The 22,500-nt window shown below is 43.3% G+C and overlaps 1 protein-coding gene across 2 annotated transcripts in view; it reads left to right on the top strand.

Moving 5' to 3' along the window:
* LOC133578155 (uncharacterized) overlaps window positions 1–22,500 on the top strand; it is a 74,376-nt gene that overhangs the window by 51,654 nt on the left and 222 nt on the right. Inside the window, exons 2-5 of one of the 2 annotated variants that reach the window (XM_061932357.2) lie at window positions 852–1,187; window positions 5,009–5,166; window positions 7,078–7,378; window positions 21,750–22,500. The exon at window positions 21,750–22,500 is cut by the window's right edge and continues 222 nt beyond it. In XM_061932357.2, the coding sequence (XP_061788341.1) occupies window positions 852–1,187; window positions 5,009–5,166; window positions 7,078–7,378; window positions 21,750–21,865 (911 nt within the window). In that variant the 3' untranslated portion in view covers window positions 21,866–22,500. Of the gene's footprint in view, window positions 1–851; window positions 1,188–5,008; window positions 5,167–7,077; window positions 7,807–21,749 lie in introns of those variants that run through there. The other variant, XM_072912556.1, reaches the window with a different exon arrangement.

Here is a 22,500-nt window from a genome sequence, read left to right as displayed (position 1 = left end):
CGCGCGGAGTGACCCCTGTTACGCGCCCCCGGCAACAGGGGTGGCGGGCAGGTAAGCTGCGCGGGCGGAGCGCGCGGAGTGACCCATGTTACGAGCCCCCGGCCACGGGGGTGGCGGGCAGGTAAAGCTGCTTACCTGCTGCGCGTGACGCCGGCCGCGGCGAAGGTGGACGAGGCGGGGTGTCGGTGCGGTGGGCGCGGTAGTGACCCTGGACGTGCGTCGGGCCCTTCTCGCGGATCGCCTCAGCTACGGCTCCCGGTGGGGCCCTCTCGGGGGAAGGGGCCTCGGTCCCGGACCCCGGCGAGGCGTCCCTTCTCCGCTCCGTAAAAGTGTCCATCTCTTTTCTTTTTTTTTCTTCTGTTGTGGCATATGCAGCAGGTGCCTGCTCGTTTTTCGTATGTGGGTAACAACATATATCTATGTATATATATTTCCGAATTGGTTTAACTGCCACCCGCAAAAAAAAAAAAAAAAAAAAATATATCTAATTGATCCGCCCGACCCGATCCGCACGCGGATAAAATCTTATTTTTTTAAATTTCATCCGCCCGATCCGCGGATAATCCGCGGACTCCGCGGTTGTGCCCGCAAACCGCGCATCTCTAATACACACATATGTAATATACATGAATAAAAACATGTAATAAGTGAGGTGACTATATGGGTGTTATTACATGTTTAGATGGCTCTAATCATGTTTTTAATGCTCTATGAAAATATTCCATTTAATAATACTAATCCTACTTTGCGGTTCCAGTCCGGCATGGAACCAATTGGCCGCGGTAAGGGAAGACTAGCGATTCCCCCCCCAAAAAAACATGCCTGAGCCAAAGTGTGTTTGTGTCCTGCAGACGTCCAGCAAATGATTGTTCCTCAAGAACAACGTCCACCCTTACCTCAGGAGGGGAGCTCCACTTTGGGCCAGGTGCGTCCACAGCCCCCCCTCATTAGCCAGGAGGGACTCTGGGTCATCGGGGAGGAAGAGCGCCTTCTCGGGCCGAAGGAGGCTGATCTCACCAAGTTGCCTCTGACTGTTGTCTCTGTGAAGATAGAAGAGTATGAAGACGAATCACAAGCGGACGACCTCTCGGCGCCGCCGTCGGATCATAACGAAATGTCGCACTCGACTGACGGGGAAGACATCAACAACACCCGGGAACCGTCGAGCAGCGATACGGACTGTGGAGGTGATATAAGGACTCGCACTGACAACAAACACTATGAATCAGTTTGCCCAGGTCTGATTTACAGTAGTACACCGTCAAAACAACAACCCTAGATTTTATGGTTTTAAAAAAATGGAAGCTTAGTCGCCACAATTTTACAGTAAAAAATGTAATTAACAGTATTATGGTGTAAAACCATCGTAAATTTTACCGTAAAAATTAGAGATGTCCGATAATGGCTTTTTTGCCGATATTTACCAACTCTTAATTACCGATACCGATATATACAGTCGTGGAATTAACACATTATTATGCCTCATTTTGTTGTGATGCCCGGCTGGATGCATTAAACAATGTAACAAGGTTTTCCAAAATAAATCAACTCAAGTTATGGGAAAAAAAATGCCAACATGGCACTGCCATACAGTATTTTCCGCACCATAAGCCGCCCTGGGTTATAAGCCGCGCCTTCAATGAACGGCATATTTCAAAACTTTGTCCACCTATAAGCCGCCCCGTGTTATAAGCCGCATCTAACTGCGCTAAAGGGAATGTCAAAAAAACAGTCAGATAGGTCAGTCAAACTTTAATAATAAATTAAAAACCAGCGTGATGTGGGCGCGCATGGAGTCGTATATCAACATGGACGGAGCTGCGTGAAAAAAGCCACCCGGCCTCTTCGCGTAAACTTCCCTTAACCACTCGCTCATCTTTTCTTCATCCATCCATCCCTTCGAGTTAGCTTTTATGATGACGCCGGCTGGAAAGGTCTCTTTTGGCAAGGTCTTCCTTTTGAATATCACCATGGGTGGAAGTTTCTGGCCATTAGCATGGCAAGCTAGAACCACAGTGAAGGATGACTTCTCATTCCCTGTGGTGCGAATATTCACCGTACGTGCTCCCGTTGTATCCACAGTGCGGTTCACAGGAATATCAAAAGTCAGTGGAACCTCGTCCATGTTGATAATGTTCTCTGGCCGGATCTTTTTTTCAGCTATCTTGTTTTTACAATATGCACGGAAAGTAGCCAGCTTTTCTTGAAAGTCTTTAGGCAGTTGCTGTGAAATAGTAGTCCGTGTGCGGATGGAGAGATTGCGTCTTTTCATGAACCGGAAACCTGTCGCTTAGTAGGAGCCATTTTGTGGTCTTTACAGATGTAAACACACAAAGGAAATGAAACGTAATATCCGCGCGCTTCTTCTTCTTCTACGGGGGCGGGTGGTTGCTTACAGTAGAAGAAGAAGCGCTTCCTCTTCTATGGGGGCGGGTGCTTACCTTGGCGGTTGCTTGCGTAGAAGAAGAAGCGCTTCCTCTTCTACGGGGAAAAAAGATGGCGGCTGTTTACCGTAGTTGCGAGACCTAAACTTTATGAAAATGAATCTTAATATTAATCCATATATAAAGCGCACCGGGTTATAAGCCGCACTGTCAGCTTTTGAGTAAATTTGTGGTTTTTAGGTGCGGCTAATAGTGCGGAAAATACGGTATTTATTATTGAAGTCACAAAGTGCATTCTTTTTTTTTTAACATGCCTCAAAACAGCAGCTTGGAATTTGGGACATGCTCTCCCTGAGAGAGCATGAGGAGGTTGAGGTGGGCGGGATTAGGGGGGGGCGGGGGTGTATATTGTAGCGTCCCGGAAGAGTTAGTGCTGCAAGGGATTCTGGGTATTTGTCCTGTTGTGTTACGGTGTGGATGTTCTCCCGAAATGTGTTTGTCATTCTTGTTTGGTGTGGGTTCACAGTGCGGCGCATATATTAAAGTTGTTTATACGGCCACCCTCAGTGTGACCTGTATGGCTGTTGACCAAGTATGCCTTGCATTCACTTGTGAGTGTGTCAAAAGCCGTAGATATTATGTGATTGGGCCGGCACGCAAAGGCAGTGCCTTTAAGGTTTATTGGCGCTCTGTACTTCTCCCTACGTCCGTGTACACAGCTGCGTTTTAAAAAGTCATAAATTTTGCTTTTTGAAACCTATACCGATAAATTTGAAACCGATAACGATAATTTCCGATATTACATTTTAGAGCATTTGTCGGCCGATAATATCGGCAGTTTGATATTATCGGACATCCCTAGTAAAAATCTATTTTCACGTTTGCAGTGTACAATTCGATGGATATCTTGCTTTGAAATTAAATTAAGCAGATATTTAAGTCTTTCTTTTGACAAAAAAAATGTGTTTGGAAAGTATGACACTATGGCAGGGGTCGGCAACCCGCGGCTCTCGAGCCGCATGCGGCTCTATAGCGCCGCCCTAGAGGCTCCCTGGAGCTTTTCCAAAGATGTATGAAAAATTTAAAAAGATGAGGGGGAAAAAATATTTTTTGTTTTAATATGGTTTCTGTAGGAGGCCAAACATGACACAAACCTCCCTAATTGTTACAAAGCACACTGTTTATATTAAACATGCTTCACTGATTCGAGTATTTGGCGAGCGCCGTTTTGTCCTACTCATTTTGGAGGTCCTTGAACTCACCGTGGTTTGTTTACACGTATAACTTTCTCCGACTTTCTAGGACGTGTTTTATGCCACTTCTTTTTCCTGTCTCATTTTGTCCACCAAACTTTTAACGTTGTGCGTGAATGCACAAAGGTGAGTTTTGTTGATGTTATTGACTTGTGTGGAGACATATTTATATTTATATATATATATAATATAATATAATATATATATAATATATATATATAATATATATATATATATTATATATATATATATATATAATTATAATAATATAATTATATATAATATAATGTATAATATAATTATAATATAATTATATATAATATATAATATATATATATATATATATATATAATATATATAATGTATAATATATATATTATATATAATATAATTATATATAATATAATATATAATATATATATAATAATAATATATAATATAATTATAATAATAATAATAATATATATATATAATTATATATATATTATATATATATATAATATATATATATTTATATCAGACATATTTGGTCACTGCATGACTGCGAGCTAATCGATGCTAACATGCTATTTAGGCTCGCTATATGTACATATTGCATCATTATGCCTCATTTGTAGCTATATTTGAGCTCATTTAGTTTCCTTTAAGTCCTCTTAATTCAATTTATATCTCATGACACACTATCTGTATGTAATATGGCTTTTAATTTTTCTGCGGCTCCAGACAGATGTGTTTTTGTGTATTTGGTCCAATATGGCTCTTTCAACATTTTGGGTTGCCGACCCCTGCCCTATGGTATTTGTTGCAATATTGCATAATATATCAGTTTAAAAGATATGCAATTTCATGCAGAGCATGTTTTTTTTTTTTTTGTCAAAATGGAAAGAACGAATACATTTAGTAAGAAAATATAGAGTACTTTATTAACGCATATTATTTCCAGGCGTTCGCGGGCCACATAAAATGATGTGAGGGGCCAGATATGATCTGTGTGGGTTCTCCTGGCCGACAGATCTTCGGGAGCCCGATATACCGTGTGAATCAAGTCTTTTATTTTCTCACACGCCACGACAGCACACTCTTCTGTGACTTTTCAGTCTTTGTTTTTAGTCTTTTTTTCGGCGTGTCTATCTCCGGCTGCTGCTAATAAAGGCGACAGGTGATTAGATAACAAGCCCCAACTGGGCAATCTACTCACCTGCCGCTGCTTCGAGGCCGGTCCTTACACACCCCGCTCTGCGGCAGGCCCGCGGGCCACGCTCCCCTCCACGTGATCATTTTAATCAAACAACTTTATGGCACGTTCATGCTTTTGACCTAAAATAGACCTTATGATGTTCATGTTTGAACAATTGTGTTTGTGTTCTGCAGATGTCCATCAGATGAGTGGCCATCACGAACGCCCCCCTCAACCACAGTGGGACGGCTTCACGTTGGAGCAGGAGGTTCAAGAGCCTGTCCACTTTAAAGAGGAAGAGGAGGCCCTTTGGATCAGTCATGATGGAAACCACTGTGGAGGATCATATGACGTAATATGGAAAACATTTTTTAAAGGGGGTTTTCAGGTTTCACAGTTATTACAAAACCCAAAAGCAGTGAAGTTGGCACGTTGTGTAACTCGTAAATAAAAACAGAATACAATGATTTGCAAATCCTTTTCAACTTATATTCAATTGAATAGACTGCAAAGACAAGATATTTAACGTTCAAACTGAGAAACTTAATTTCTTTTTGCAAATAATCATTAACTTAGAATTTAATGGCAGCAACACGTTGCAAAAAAGTTGTCACAGGGGCATTTTTACCACTGTGTTACATGGCCTTTCCTTTTAACAACAAATTCAGGCGGAATTCTTTCCCATTCTTGCTTGATGTACAGCTTAAGTTGTTCAACAGTCCGGGGGTCTCCGTTGTGCTATTTTAGGCTTCATAATGCGCCACACATTTTCAACGGGAGACAGTTCTGGACTACAGGCAGGCCAGTCTAGTACCCGAACACTTTTACTATGAAGCCACGCTGTTGAAACACGTGGCTTGGCATTGTCTTGCTGAAATAAGCAGGGGCGTCCATGATAACGTTGCTTGGATGGCAACATATGTTGCTCCAAAACCTGTACGTACCTTTCAGCGTTAATGGCGCCTTCACAGATGTGTAAGTTACCCATGTCTTGGGCACTAATACACCCCCATACCATCACAGATGCTGGCTTTTGAACTTTGTGCCTAGAACAATCCAGATGATTCTTTTCCTCTTTGGTCCGGAGGACACGACGTCCACAGTTTCCGAAAACAATTTGAAATGTGGACTCGTCAGACCACAGAACACTTTTCCACTTTGCTTCAGTCCATCTTAGATGACCTCGAGCCCAGCGAAGCCGACGGCGTTTCTGGGTGTTGTTGATAAATGGCTTTCGCTTTGCATAGAAGGGTTTTAACTTGCACTTACAGATGTAGCGACAAACTGTATTTAGTGACAGTGGTTTTCTGAAGTGTTCCTGAGCCCATGTGGTGATATCCTTTAGAGATTGATGTCGGTTTTTGATACAGTGCCGTCTGAGGGATGGAAGGTAAATAAATGGGTTGTACTTGTATAGCGCTTTTCTACCTTCAAGGTACTCAAAGCGCTTTGACACTACTTCCACATTTACCCATTCACACACACATTCACACACTGATGGAGGGAGCTGCCATGCAAGGCGCTAACCAGCACCCATCAGGAGCAAGGGTGAAGTGTCTTGCTCAGGACACAACGGACATGACGAGGTTGGTACTAGGTGGGGATTGAACCAGGGACCCTCGAGTCGCGCACGGCCATTCTTCCACTGCGCCACGCCGTCCCAAACTGTTGTTACTGACAGTGGTTTCCTGAAGTGTTCCTGAGCCCACGTGGTGATATCCATTACACACTGGTGTCGCTCTTTGATCGAAGGTTTGTAATATCATCGCTTACGTATATTGATTTCTCCAGATTCTCTGAACCTTTTGATGATATTACGGAGCGTAGATGGTGAAATCCCTAAATTCCTTGCTTGAGAAATGTTGTTCTTAAACTGTTCGACAATTTGCTCACGCATTTGTTGACAAAGTGGTGACCCTCGCCCCCGTCCTTGTTTGTGAACGACTGAGCATTTCATGGAAGCTGCTTTTATACCCAATAATGGCACCCACCTGTTCACCTGTGGGATGTTCCAAATAAGTGTCAACTTTCTCCGTCTTTTTTGCCACTTGTGCCAGCTTTTTTGAAACATGTTGCAGGCATCAAATTCCAAATGAGCTAATATTTGCAAAAAATAACCCAAGTTTTCCAGTTCGAATGTTAAATATCTTGTCTTTGCAGTCTATTCAATTGGAATATAAGTTGAAAAGGATTCGCAAAGAATTGTATTGTTTTTATTTGGCTATTCAAAGCCACCTTCACAATGTGAGTATGACACTTGCAGGGGGCCAAGCTACCGCAAAGTGCTGCAGAGAAGCAGAGGCGCTATCGTGCTCGGCGGGATGCCGACCCGGAGAGGAGAGAGAGATATTTAAAGAGAGAAAAAGAAAAATACAAGACGGACGTAGAATCAGGCAGGAGGAAACGGATCGACGAGGTGGGTCGTAAAGAAAAGCACAGAAGACGGCAAAAGTGGAGAGAGACGTACCACAGGATGAAGGGAAGGAAAGAAGGTGTGCGTCACCTCGTCACGGCGCCCGGCCATCACCAGTGCAAGCTGCAGAACCACAACCAAGCACTTCCAGGTCTGCTTCAGTCCATACATCCAGTGGAAAAGAAAATGAGGCATAAGAGCAGGGGTGTCCAAACTTTTGCCACTGAGGGCCACACACTAAAAAATCAGAGTACCGTATTTTCCGCACTATAAGGCGCACCGGATTATTAGCCGCACCTTCAATGAATTACATATTTCATAACTTTGTCCACCAATAAGCCGCCCCGGATTATAAGCCGCGCCTACGCTGCGCTAAAGGGAATGTCAAAAAAACAGTCAGATAGTTCAGTCAAACTTTAATAATATATTGAAAACCAGCGTTCTAACAACTCTGTCCCAAAATGTACGCAAATGTGCAATCACAAACATAGCAAAATTCAAAATGGTGTAGAGCAATAGCAACATAATGTTGCTCGAACGTTAATGTCACAACACACAAAATAAACATAGCGCTCACCTTCTGAAGTTATTCTTCATTCGTAAATCCTTCGAATTCTTCGTCTTCGGTGTCCGAATTGAAAAGTTGCGCAAGCGTGGGATCCAAAATGGCCGGTTCCGTCTCGCCGAAGTCATCGGAGTCAGTGTCGCTGTTGTTGTCCAGTAGTTCTGTGAATCCTGCCTTCCGGAAAGCTCGGACCACAGTTGTGACCGAAATATCTGCCCAGGCATTTACGATCCACTGGCAGATGTTGGCGTATGTCGTCCGGCGCTGTCTGCCCGTCTTAGTGAAGGTGTGTTCGCCTTCGGAGCTGTGTGAAAAAAGCCACCCGGCCTCTTCGCGTAAACTTAAACTTACCTTAACCACTCGCTCATCTTTTCTTCATCCATCCCTTCGAGTTAGCTTTTATGATGACGCCGGCTGGAAAGGTCTCTTTTGGCAAGGTCTTCCTTTTGAATATCACCATGGGTGGAAGTTTCTGGCCATTAGCATGGCAAGCTAGAACCACAGTGAAGGATGACTTCTCATTCCCTGTGGTGCGAATATTCACCGTACGTGCTCCCGTTCCACAGTGCGGTTCACAGGAATATCAGTTGCTGTGAAATACGGTAGTAATCCGTGTGCGGATGGAGAGATTGCGTCTTTTTATGAACCGGATCCTTGTCGCTTAGTAGGAGCCATTTTGTGGTCTTTACAGATGTAAACAGGAAATGAAACGTACGGTGATATCCACGCGTTTTTTCTTCTTCTTCCGGGGGCGGGTGGTTGATTACAGTAGAAGAAGAAGCGCTTCCTGTTCTATGGGGGCGGGTGCTTTCCTTGGCGGTTGCTTGCGTAGAAGAAGAAGCGCTTCCTGTTCTACCGGGAAAAAAGATGGCGGCTGTTTACCGAAGTTGCGAGATCGAAACTTTATGAAAATGAATCGTAATAAAGCGCACCGGGTTATAAGGCGCACTGTCAGCTTTTGAGAAAATTAGTGGTTTTTAGGTGCGCCTTATAGTGCGGAAAATACGGTATGTGGGGCCATTTTGATAATAATAATAATAATAATACCTGAGATTTATATAGCAAAGTCGCTTTACATGTAGAACCCATCATTCATTCACACCTGGTGGTGGTAAGCTACTTTCATAGCCACAGCTGCCCTGGGGTAGACTGACGGAAGCGTGGCTGCAATTTGCCCCTCCGACCAATGCCATCATTCAATTCAATCAATCAATCAATCTTTATTTATATAGCCCTAAATCACAAGTGTCTCAAAGGGCTGCACAAGCCACAACGACATCCTCGGTACAAAGCCCACATACGGGCAAGGAAAAACTCACCCCAGTGGGACGTCGATGTGAATGACTACGAGAAACCTTGGAGAGGACCGCATATGTGGGTAACCCCCCCCCCCCCCCCCCCCCTCTAGGGGAGACCGAAAGCAATGGATGTCGAGTGGGTCTGACATAATATTGTGAGAGTCCAGTCCATAGTGGATCCAACATAATAGTAAGAGTCCAGTCCATAGTGGGGCCAGCAGGACACCATCCCGAGCGGAGACGGGTCAGCAGCGCAGAGATGTTCCCAGCCGATGCACAGGCGAGCGGTCCACCCCGGGTCCCGACTCTGGACAGCCAGCACTTCATCCATGGCCACCGGACCTGTGCCCCCCCCCCCTCAAGGAAAAGGGGAGCAGAGTAGAAAAGAAAAGAAACGGCAGATCAACTGGTCTAACAGGGGGGATATTTAAAGGCTAGAGTATACAAATGAGTTTTAAGATGGGACTTAAATGCTTCTACTGAGGTAGCATCTCTAATTGTTACCGGGAGGGCATTCCATAGTACTGGAGCCCGAATAGAAAAACGCTCTATAGCCCGCAGACTTTTTTTTGGGCTCTGGGAATCACTAATAAGCCGGAGTTCTTTGAACGCAGATTTCTTGCCGGGACATATGGTACAATGCAATCGACAAGATAGGACGGAGCTAGACCGTGTAGTATTTTATACGTAAGTAGTAAAACCTTAAAGTCACATCTTAAGTGCACAGGAAGCCAGTGCAGGTGAGCCAGTATAGGTATATATTAGAGATGCGCGGTTTGCGGACACAACCGCGGAGTCCGCGGATTATCCGCGGATCGGGCGGATGAAATTAAAAAAACTAAGATTTTATCCGCTCGCGGGTCGGGTCGGGCGGATTAGTTTTTTTTTTTGTTTTTTTTTGCGGGTGGCAGTTAAACCAATTGGGAAATATATATACATAGTTAAATGTTGTTACCCACATACGAAAAACGAGCAGGCACCTGCTGCATATGCCACAACAGAAGAAAAAAAAAGAAAAGAGATGGACACTTTTACGGAGCGGAGAAGGGACGCCTCGCCGGGGTCCGGGACCGAGGCCCCTTCCCCCGAGAGGGCCCCACCGGGAGCCGTAGCTGAGGCGATCCGCGAGAAGGGCCCGACGCACGTCCAGGGTCACTACCGCGCCCACCGCACCGACACCCCGCCTCGTCCGCTTTCGCCGCGGCCGGCGTCACGCGCAGCAGGTAAGCAGCTTACCTGCCCGCCACCCCCGTGGCCGGGGGCGCGTAACATGGGTCACTCCGCGCGCTCCGCCCGCGCAGCTTACCTGCTTGCCACCCCTGTTGCCGGGGGCGCGTAACAGGGGTCACTCCGCGCGTAGTGCGCTCATGAAAGGGGTGGGGCTCACCCTGGTTGATATAGAGAGCAGGACGGTGGCCATGGAAGTTGGAACCCGCTAAGGAGTGTGTAACAACCCACCTGCCGAATCAACTAGCCCTGAAAATGGATGGCGCTGGAGCGTGGGCCCATACCTGGCCGTCGCCGGCAGCGAGACGCGCTTGGAGGTGCGCTCAGCGCGGCTCCCATATGATTGCGCACTGGTGTGCGTCTGGGTCGTGACAGCGTGGCACGCGAATGTCTGTGCTGCATTGGATCAGTCTCCTTTCTTTAACAGGCAAAAGCTTTATAACCTCACCATACCTGCCAACTTTTAAATCAGAAAAACCTAGTAGCCAGGGTCCAAGGGCCGCAGGCCCCGGTAGGTCCAGGACAAAGTCCTGGTGGAGGGTTCAGGGCTTCGCCCCCCGACGCAAAATGACTATTAGCATTCAGACAGGTTAAAATGTTGCTAAAACCATCACTTTTCTATCAGTCACAGTGACTTTTCAAAATAAAAAATATTACAGCAAAAATCATATGGGTTGATTGACATGTTTATTCTGTAAGCTAACTTCAATAGTTTGAAATTATTTTGACAGTTAATGCCAGTTATCCTGTCAACCTTTCACAAGACTTCAATTTGTTAATTGAAAGTATAAACAGTATAAACACTTTTTACAGTATGTCGTGCTGTGAAATACAGCCGACAGGATTGCGCATGCATGGTGCAGGAGAACAAAGGACTTCTTTCATTTAAGGTTTGTGATAAACCATCAAACTCATTCGTTAAAAGGACTCTATAGTAATATAAAGCGAATTTTTCTGGACATTATCATGCAAGAAAAGTTTATTTTTGGGATCGCGATCACCGCGTAATGATTTTTAAAGGTTGCATTACATTATTAACTGTCCCATGTGATCAGCCAGTGCGATTGGAAGTCCATGCTCAATTATTGCCTCCGTAAATAAAACTTCGGCATTTATCACATCCAAAGAATCTGTTTGGGCGACGAAAAACGTTGAAAGTTTTCCACTTGTATCGCTAGCAACGGCATTAGACTTGTGTTTTTTTGTCCCAACGTGGTCTTTTACATCGCTAATTCCTCCGTGTCCGATCGAAAAATCTTGTCTGCACAAGGTGCAATTCGCGTAGTTTTCACCCTTTTTTAATTTTTTTTATTAATATTAGATATATAACAACGGGCGGATGGCGGGCGGGTGCAGTTCAGATCAAACGTTACATCGGGTGAATGGCGGATGGTTGACGACTTTCTGACGCGGTTGCGGATGAAATAATTGCCTATCCGCGCATCTCTAGTATATATATATATATGTATATAAAGGTATATACAGTATAGGCGTAATATGATCAAACTTTCTTGTTCTTGTCAAAAGTCTAGCAGCCGCATTTTGTACCAACTGTAATTTTTTAATGCTAGACATAGGGAGACCCGAAAATAATACGTTACAGTAGTCGAGACGAGACGTAACGAACGCATGAATAATGATCTCGGCGTCGCTAGTGGATAAAATAGAACGAATTTTAGCGATATTACGGAGATGAAAGAAGGCCGTTTTAGTAACACTCTTAATGTGTGACTCAAAGGAGAGAGTTGGGTGGAAGATAATACCCAGATTCTTTACTGATTCGCCTTGTGTAATTGTTTGGTTGTCAAATGTTAAGGTGGTATTATTAAATAAATGTCGGTGTTTAGCAGGACCGATAATCAGCATTTCCGTTTTCTTGGCGTTGAGTTGCAAGAAGTTAGCGGACATCCATTGTTTAATTTCATTAAGACACGCCTCCAGCTGACTACAATCCGGCGTGTTGGTCAGCTTTAGGGGCATGTAGAGTTGGGTGTCATCAGCATAACAATGAAAGCTAACACCGTATTTGCGTATGATGTCGCCTAGCGGCAGCATGTAAATACTAAAGAGTGCAGGGCCAAGAACCGAACCCTGAGGAACTCCGCACGTTACCTTAACATAGTCCGAGGTCACATTATTATGGGAGACGCATTGCATCCTGTCAGTAAGATAAGAGTTAAACCACGACAAAGCTAAGTCTGACATACCAATACGGTGTGAGCGGCACCGGGGGCAAAGGGTGAAGTGTCCCCGCCCAAGGACACAACGGCAGCGATTTTTTTGGATGGTAAGAGGCGGGGAGCGAACCTGCAACCCTCAGGTTTCTGGCACAGTTGCTCTACCCACTACGCCATGCCGCCCTGATATTTTTCATATTCAAAACCAGGGGCGCCGAAAAGGGGGGGTAAAGGAGACGGATTCTAGGGGCCCATGACGGAGGGGGGCCCAGAGAGGCCCCTAATGATGATGAAATTATAATACAGAAAAATAATGACACTAAGTTATTAACTAACATATAATCACATATGTTTTATTTTCCATGTCCTGGTAACAATACCTTTATTTGTTTTGGAAGCATCAACCCCTGCAGGGGCCTCCCTCCCCCCCCCTCTATTTACGTAAAATGGTTCAGTCCGACTGGATCAGCTGCAGGTAGGCACCAGCGATTTGTCACAGACAGCGGCAAAGCAGAGGAGACAGCAGTACAGGTAAAAGCCAGTAAATTAGAATATTTTGAAAAACTTGATTTTTTTCAGTAATTGCATTCAAAAGGTGTAACTTGTACATTATATTTATTCATTGCACACAGACTGATGCATTCAAATGTTTATTTCATTTAATTTTGATGATTTGAAGTGGCAACAAATGAAAATCCAAAATTCCGTGTGTCACAAAATTAGAATATTGTGTAAGGGTTACATTTTGAAGACACCTGGTGCCACAAACTAATCAGCTGATTAACTCAAAACACCTGCAAAGGGCTTTAAATGGTCTCTCAGTCCAGTTCTGAAGCCTACACAAACATGGGGAAGACTTCAGATTTGACAGCTGTCCAAAAGGCAACCATCGACACATTGCACAAGGAGGGAAAGACACAAAAGGTTGTTGCTGAAGAGGCTGGCTGTTCTCAGAGCTCTGTGTCCAAACACATTAATGGAGGGGCAAAGGGAAGGAAAAACTGTGGTCAGAAAAAGTGTACAAGCGATAGGGATCACCGCGCCCTGGTCAAGATTGTGGAAAAAAAAACCATTCAAAAATGTGGGGGAGATTCAGAAGGAGTGGACAGCTGCTGGAGTCAATGCTTCAAGATCCACCACCAAGAGACGCTTGAAAGACATGGGTTTCAACTGCCGCATACCTCGTGTCAAGCCACTGTTGACCAAGAAACAGCGCGAAAAGCGTCTCACCTGGGCTAAGGAAAAAAAGAGCTGGACTGCTGCTGAGTGGTCCAAAGTCATGTTTTCTGACGAAAGCAAATTTTGCATTTCCTTTGGAAATCGAGGTCCCAGAGTCTGGAGGAAGACAGGAGAGGCACAGGATCCACGTTGCCTGAAGTCTAGTGTAAAGTTTCCACCATCAGTGATGGTATGGGGTGCCATGTCATCTGCTGGTGTCGGTCCACTCTGTTTCCTGAGATCCAGGGTCAACGCAGCCGTCTACCAGCAAGTTTTAGAGCACTTCATGCTTCCTGCTGCTGATCTGCTCTATGGAGATGGAGATTTCAAGTTCCAACAGGACTTGGCGCCTGCACACAGCGCAAAATCTACCCGTGCCTGGTTTACGGACCATGGTATTTCTGTTCTAAATTGCGTGGCATGGAGTCGATGAGTTTCTGGCACTGCTCAGGTGTTATGAGAGCCCAGGTTGCTCTGATAGTGGCCTTCAACTCTTCTGCGTTTTTGGGTCTGGCATTCTGCATCTTCCTTTTCACAATACCCCACAGATTTTCTATGGCGCTAAGGTCAGGGGAGTTGGCGGGCCAATTTAGAACAGAAATACCATGGTCCGTAAACCAGGCACGGGTAGATTTTGCGCTGTGTGCAGGCGCCAAGTCCTGTTGGAACTTGAAATCTTCATCTCCATAGAGCAGGTCAGCAGCAGGAAGCATGAAGTGCTCTAAAACTTGCTGGTAGACGGCTGCGTTGACCCTGGATCTCAGGAAACAGAGTGGACCGACACCAGCAGATGACATGGCACCCCAAACCATCACTGATGGTGGAAACTTTACACTAGACTTCAGGCAACGTGGATCCTGTGCCTCTCCTGTCTTCCTCCAGACTCTGGGACCTCGATTTCCAAAGGAAATGCAAAATTTGCATGGTTGGGTGATGGTTTGGGGTGCCATGTCATCTGCTGGTGTCGGTCCACTCTGTTTCCTGAGATCCAGGGTCAACGCAGCCGTCTACCAGCAAGTTTTAGAGCACTTCATGCTTCCTGCTGCTGACCTGCTCTATGGAGATGGAGATTTCAAGTTCCAACAGGACTTGGCGCCTGCACACAGCGCAAAATCTACCCGTGCCTGGTTTACGGACCATGGTATTTCTGTTCTAAATTGGCCCGCCAACTCCCCTGACCTTAGCCCCATAGAAAATCTGTGGGGTATTGTGAAAAGGAAGATGCAGAATGCCAGACCCAAAAACGCAGAAGAGTTGAAGGCCACTATCAGAGCAACCTGGGCTCTCATAACACCTGAGCAGTGCCAGAAACTCATCGACTCCATGCCACGCCGCATTAACGCAGTAATTGAGGCAAAAGGAGCTCCAACCAAGTATTGAGTATTGTACATGCTCATATTTTTCATTTTCATACTTTTCAGTTGGCCAACATTTCTAAAAATCCCTTTTTTGTATTAGCCTTAAGTAATATTCTAATTTTGTGACACACGGAATTTTGGATTTTCATTTGTTGCCACTTCAAATCATCAAAATTAAATGAAATAAACATTTGAATGCATCAGTCTGTGTGCAATGAATAAATATAATGTACAAGTTACACCTTTTGAATGCAATTACTGAAATAAATCAAGTTTTTCAAAATATTCTAATTTACTGGCTTTTACCTGTATGCCTCAAAAATCAGGCAGCCAAAAAAGAAAGGAAAAGAAAATAAGAGAGGAGAAGGAGTTGAAGGGTCGACAATATGTCACCCAATATTTCCAAAAAAAAAAGGTGGGTTTGTTAGTTGTGGTGGAAAAATATGCATATAAACTTTGTCCCTGTCTGTGGTAATAAGCTAGCTCAAAAAAACCTCTGGATTTTTACATTTTACTGCTATATTAGTTAAATAATCAATCCAGTCAAACATTTATCAAGCTGTTCTTATTCAAAAAGAGTTTATTTCCAATTTAAGAATTAGTGGTGCAGCAAATAAATGACTCAAAATGAATTCCATCGTATTCAGAGTGCTCAGTTCTTCCCCTGCTGTACATGTCAACTGTGATGCCGTTCTTCTTTAAAAAAAAATATGGTAATGATAGTCAAAAATACCATTAAAATGCATAATTGTATGTAAAATAGCATCAAAAAATGTTGCCGCTGTGTTGGGGGCCCTGTAAAGATTCTTTTCATGGGGCCCAAAATCCCTAGCGGCGCCCCTGTTCAAAACCAATACAAAATATGGATTTGTTTGAACCTTTAGGGCTCTGGTTTTGTCCCAGGTACTCAGTCATAAAAATGTTAAAAATAATTACTTTTTTTTTTTTCAAAGTTTAAATCTCTACATCAACTTCATATCCATCTGTCGATTATAAAGTTGTTCGGTCTTTCTTTCCTTGTTTTATGCCATCCATCCATCCAATATTCTACCGCTTGTCCCTTTTTTGGGGTGGCGGGGGGTTGCTGGAGCCTATCTCAGCTGCATTCGGGCAGAAAGCAGGGTACACCCTGGACTAGGGGTGTAACGGTACACAAAAATTTTGGTTCGGTACGTACCTCGGTTTAGAGGTCGCGATTCGGTTCATTTTCGGTACAGTAAGAAAACAACAGAATATAAATGTTTGGGTTATTTATTTACCAAATTTGCAAAATCTTCCACCAAAAATTTTTTTCTTAGTGTAATATTTGATGTGAAGTAATGGGAACCTTGGATAGGTCAATAATTCATAATAACATTGATTTTGATTCAATATTATGTTTTGAGCAATGACAGTTTGAAAAAAACAAAAAAAACCAGCTTTGTTTTATTAGTCAACATTGCAACTTTTTCTAAATTACATTTAACCTTTAAGCTTTTTTATTTCACTTTTGTTATGTTTTTGTTTATTTTAATAGTATGTTTAGAATGTGCCGTGGGCCTTTTAAAACATTAGCTGTGGGCCTCCGGTGCACACTTTTGACACCCCTGCTATAGATAATAAAAAATGTAATGTGATAAATCTATGGATAAAAAGCAGAGCCTGGCGACGCATGCGCGTATATCATAACTCTCTCTCTCTCTCTGTCTCTGCCCCTCCCTCACCAATGCTGCTGTTTGTTTTGTTTTTAACCCCTTCTTAACCCTGAACGTACATTGAAAATACACGCAACCCTAACTCAAAATGCCGGACATTTGAGGCATTTAAGAAACTCCGCCCTGACAGCTCCGCAAAAGAGGACATGTCCGGTGAAAAGAGGACGTATGGTCAGTCTATCCTAGCCCGTTAGCTGCTAGCATGCCGTGTGTTGTGCCTCGGTGTGCATTGTTTACACAACGTGCGTTACGCTACTTAATATGTCCGTGTGGAAACTCGTTCGGTACACCTCCGAACCGAACCGGAACCCCCGTACCGAAACGGTTCAGTACAAATACACGTACCGTTACACCCCCACCCTGGACAAGTTGCCACCTCATCACAGTGTTTTATGTCTTTTTTTTGTCAAAACTCCGTATTTTAAGGCAAACACACAAAATATGCTATATTTTTTCCACAAAAATTGTTAGAATATATACCGTATTTTCCGCACCATAAGCCGCCCTGGGTTATAAGCCGCGCCTTCAATGAACGGCATATTTCAAAACTTTCTCCACCTATAAGCCGCCCCGTGTTATAAGCCGCATCTAACTGCGCTAAAGGGAATGTCAAAAAAACAGTCAGATAGATCAGTCAAACTTTAATAATATATTAAAAACCAGCGTGATGTGGGCGCGCATGGAGTCGTATATCAACATGGACGGAGCTGCGTGAAAAAAGCCACCCGGCCTCTTCGCGTAAACTTCCCTTAACCACTCGCTCATCTTTTCTTCATCCATCCATCCCTTCGAGTTAGCTTTTATGATGACGCCGGCTGGAAAGGTCTCTTTTGGCAAGGTCTTCCTTTTGAATATCACCATGGGTGGAAGTTTCTGGCCATTAGCATGGCAAGCTAGAACCACAGTGAAGGATGACTTCTCATTCCCTGTGGTGCGAATATTCACCGTACGTGCTCCCGTTGTATCCACAGTGCGGTTCACAGGAATATCAAAAGTCAGTGGAACCTCGTCCATGTTGATAATGTTCTCTGGCCGGATCTTTTTTTCAGCTATCTTGTTTTTACAATATGCACGGAAAGTAGCCAGCTTTTCTTGAAAGTCTTTAGGCAGTTGCTGTGAAATAGTAGTCCGTGTGCGGATGGAGAGATTGCGTCTTTTCATGAACCGGAAACCTGTCGCTTAGTAGGAGCCATTTTGTGGTCTTTACAGATGTAAACACACAAAGGAAATGAAACGTACGGTAATATCCGCGCGCTTTTTCTTCTTCTACGCGGGCGGGTGGTTGCTTACAGTAGAAGAAGAAGCGCTTCCTGTTCTATGGGGGCGGGTGCTTACCTTGGCGGTTGCTTGCGTAGAAGAAGAAGCACTTCCTCTTCTACGGGGAAAAAAAATGGCGGCTGTTTACCGTAGTTGCGAGACCGAAACTTTATGAAAATGAATCTTAATATTTATCCATATATAAAGCGCACCGGGTTATAAGCCGCACTGTCAGCTTTTGAGTAAATTTGTGGTTTTTAGGTGCGGCTAATAGTGCGGAAAATACGGTAATGTGACGTAATTGGAGCGTTAATTAGATCAGTAATTTATAACATTTATTTTATTTCATTCTTGTTTTTTTTTAAGTAATGGCAGTTTAAAAAGGAGCCCCACAAAAATGATTGGAATCCAAAGGGCCCCGTTCATAAGTGTTAAAAAAAAAAATCCTAATTACTTTTTCTTTTTTTTCAACTTTTAACGCTAGATCAGGGCAGCACGGTGGAACAGGGGTTAGTGCATGTGCCTCACAATACGAAGGTCCTGAGTAGTCCTGAGTTCAATCCCAGGCTCGGGATCTTTCTGTGTGGAGTTTGCATGTTCTCCCCCGTGACTGCGTGGGTTCCCTCCGAGTACTCCGGCTTCCTCCCACCTCCAAAGAAATGCACCTGGGGATAGGCCCCTCCCACCTCCAAAAACATGCACCTGGGGATAGGTTGATTGGCAACACTAAATAGTCCCTAGCGTGTGAATGTTGTCTGTCTATCTGTGTTGGGCCTGCGACGAGGTGGAAAATGGATGGATGGATGGAACTTCATATCTATCTGTCGATTATAAAGTTGTTCGGTCTTTCTTTGTTTGTTTTATGCCATCCATCCATCCATTTTCTACCGCTTGTCCCTTTTTTGGGGTGGCGGGGGGTTGCTGGAGCCTATGTCAGCTGCATCCGGGTGGGAGGCGAGGTACACCCTGGACAAGTCGCCACCTCATCACAGTGTTTTATGCCTTTTTTTTTGTCAAAACTCCGTATTTTAAGGTAAAAACACAAAATATGCAACATTTTTCCACACAAATTGTTAGAATATATAATGTGACGTAATTGGAGCCTCAGTGGCCTAGTGGTTAGAGTGTCCGCCCTGAGATCGGTAGGTTGTGAGTTCAAATCCCGGCCGAGTCATACCAAAGACTATAAAAATGGGAGCCATTACCTCCCTGCTTGGCAGTCAGCATCAAGGGTTGGAATTGGGGGTTAAATCACCAAAAATGATTCCCGGGCGTGGCACCGCTGCTGCTCACTGCTCCCCTCACCTCCCAGGGGGTGATCAAGGGTGATGGGTCAAATGCAGGGAATAATTTCGCCACACCTAGTGTGTGTGTGACAATCATTGCTACTTTAACTTTAACTTTAAAAAGAAGCCCCACAAAAATGATTGGAATCCAAAGGGCCCCGTTCATAAGTGTTAAAAATAAATCGTAATTACTTTTTTTTTTTTTCCAACTTTCAACGCTAGATCAACTTCAAACCTATCGGACAATATTATTTTTTTCATGTTTTTTAGTGCCATTTTTCAGAGGTGGGACCAAGTCATTGTTTTGCAAGTCACAAGTAAGTCTCAAGTCTTTGCCCTCAAGTCCGAGTCAAGTCCCGAGTCAAGACAGGCAAGCCCCGAGTCAAGTCCAAAGTCAAGACTGGAAAGTCTCAAGTCAAGTCCTAAGTCCTGCATTTTGAGTTTCGAGTCCTTTCAAGTCCTTTTAACCACAGACTAATATATTAACACAGATTGTGTATGCTTTTCAAACGCTGTATTTATTTATTAAAACAAGTGCATTTTAAATTGCAGGAAAGAAAATTGTGCTGACATTGCACTTTATAATAGCACTATTAACCAGTCATTTTAAACATTAACTCATTCCTTTACAGAACAAACACATTGAAAAATAAAGTGCAAATGTACTTATTTGTACAAAAGTGTTAACATTGAAAAAACATGACATATACGTGAACATAACAAAAAAGTTGTACTTTTTATATGTCAGGGCCCTATGCTGCATTGCATCTGCAAAAGACCAAATTAGCCAAGAGTCTGTCAGTCATTTGTGCACGATGGGGGCGTAGTATGATGCCACCATGGCTGAAAACTCGCTCCACTGGAGCACTGGAGGCAGGCACTGCCAAGACTCTCATGGCCACTCGGAACAGTGAAGGAAGAGTCTTCATGTTCAATGCCCAGAACAAAAGGGGGGAGAGAGTTGTTTTGGGTTGGTGCACTACTTGTGAGTGTATCTTGTGTTTTTTATGTTGATTTAATTAAAAAAAGAAGAAAAAAAAAAATTATTTCTTGTGCGGCCCGATACCAATCGATCCACGGACCAGTACCGGGCCGCGGCCCGGTGGTTGGGGACCACTGAGGTAAACAACCAACAGTATGTCAGAAAGCTAGCTAAACGGTACACATATTCATAATATAGTATACATTTTAACTGACCTTTATTTTACTATTTTTGTCTTTTTTTAGGTGGCTAAAATACGCGGTGCTGCTGACCGCCGTCTAACGTTACGTGTGATATATTGACTTACGTAACCCTGCTTAAAAAAAAATCACTGAACAAAAAGTATGAATAAGGTAGTGAACTGCAACAGATTCCCGTGTTTGCAATAACGTTATAACGTTAGCAGTGAGTTTACAGCCTCACTGATTTAACTACACAGCAAATAAAAGTCACGTTACTTAGCCAATAAACGTTATCTTACATTCAAAACTTACCGTTCTTTGTGCAACTTCAAATGCCGGACGAAGTTGGAAGTTGTTGCCTCTCCATCAGTAATTTTGGAACCGAATGTGTTGCATACTGCAAACCGTTTTGTGTTGACCACCTCGTAATTTTTATACCCAAACGAAACTATTTTAGGTATCATTTTTTGTTCACTGGCGTGTGGTTTGGACATGTCTTCTTCGTTGGTTGTCCTGCAATTTGATTGGATGAATGCTGTGTGATGAAAACAAAGTAGATCTAATTTGATTGGCTGTTGTACTGAGAGCACACCAGCTGACACACGCAACGCTGATAGACAAGTACACAATGAAAAATACGGGGCGCTCCCGAATAACTTTTTCATCTTTGGGTTTTGGGGAAAGTAGCAAGTCATGTCAAGTCATGTCAATTCAAAAGGCTCAAGTCCAAGTGAAGTCACAAGTCATTGATGTTAAAGTCTAAGTCGAGTTGCAAGTCTTTTTACATTTTGTCAAGTCGAGTCTAAAGTCATCAAATTCATGACTCGAGTCTGACTCGAGTCCAAGTCATGTGACTCGAGTCCACACCTCTGCCATTTTTGTTAAAGAAAACGTTGTTTTATATGGCAAACACACAAAATATGCAATATTTGTCCCCAAATATATTTTGATGTGAAGTACCGTAATTGGAGCCCTGAATAGATCGATTATTTATAACAACAATGATTTATTTTATGTGCAATGACGGTTTAAAAAGAAACAAAACAGCCTGCATGGCAGCTTTGTGTTATTAGAGTAAACATTGCACATTTTTGTCATAAAATTAAACCGTTCAGCTCTTTTATTCCACTTTTTGTTTATCTAATAGTATTTTTAGAATGTTCCGCGGGCGTCAAATGGCCCCTGAGCCACACTTTGGACACCCCTGCAACAGAGCATATGTGATTTTTGTGATGTAACAATGTGTGGCTTATTGTTTTTTTTTTGTATTTGTTTTAGGGAATATAATCAGCGACGGACAAATGTATTGGAATTTTCCAGGAAATATGAGGAAAATGGAAATGTTAACGACACCGACAAGAGGAAGCGGAACAACAGAGTTTCACATAGTTTGATGAGCGGAGTGTAAGAAACTCAAAAACCAAAAACTGTTCCTTTAGGACACAGTGGAACGTTTACATGACATTTTGGATTTAAGACCAAAGTTATTTTCTGTCTGCTCCGAACCTTTTTTGGATTGTTCAACCAAATTTTGAGAGACGGAGACACGCACACGGTCTAAAAAGAGGTACCTCTTTAACTTTAAATACATTTTATTTTTAAAGCCACCCCTGGCTAAATAAGTCCAACATTGTCTTTCATGGCTTAATGCAGGGGTGTCAAACTCATTTTAGACAGGGGGCCCACATGGAGAAAAATCTACTCCCACATGGAGAAAAATCTCCTCCCAAGTGGGCCGGACTGGTAAAATCACGGCACGATAACTTAAAAATAAAGACAACTTCAGATTGTTTTTTTTTTGGTTTAAAAATAGAACAAGCACATTCTGAAAATGTACAAATCATAATGTTGTTGACTTTTTTATTACACTTACATGTTGCGGTTAATAGTATTCTATCTTTATTTGTCGTTATTTATACTTTCTGAATAAAATATGTGGTAATGTGTTCATTTTCAATCTATCAAGATAAATTACAGTATGTTATTTATGTAGTTTGATCATTTTCCTCGACTGATGTACTAACATCAC

Source organism: Nerophis lumbriciformis, linkage group LG03 (genome assembly GCF_033978685.3).
Source record: "Nerophis lumbriciformis linkage group LG03, RoL_Nlum_v2.1, whole genome shotgun sequence".
Taxonomy (NCBI): Eukaryota; Metazoa; Chordata; class Actinopteri; order Syngnathiformes; family Syngnathidae; genus Nerophis; species Nerophis lumbriciformis.
Note: the sequence above shows the minus strand (reverse complement) of the source record. Positions and strands in the feature narration are given on the sequence as shown.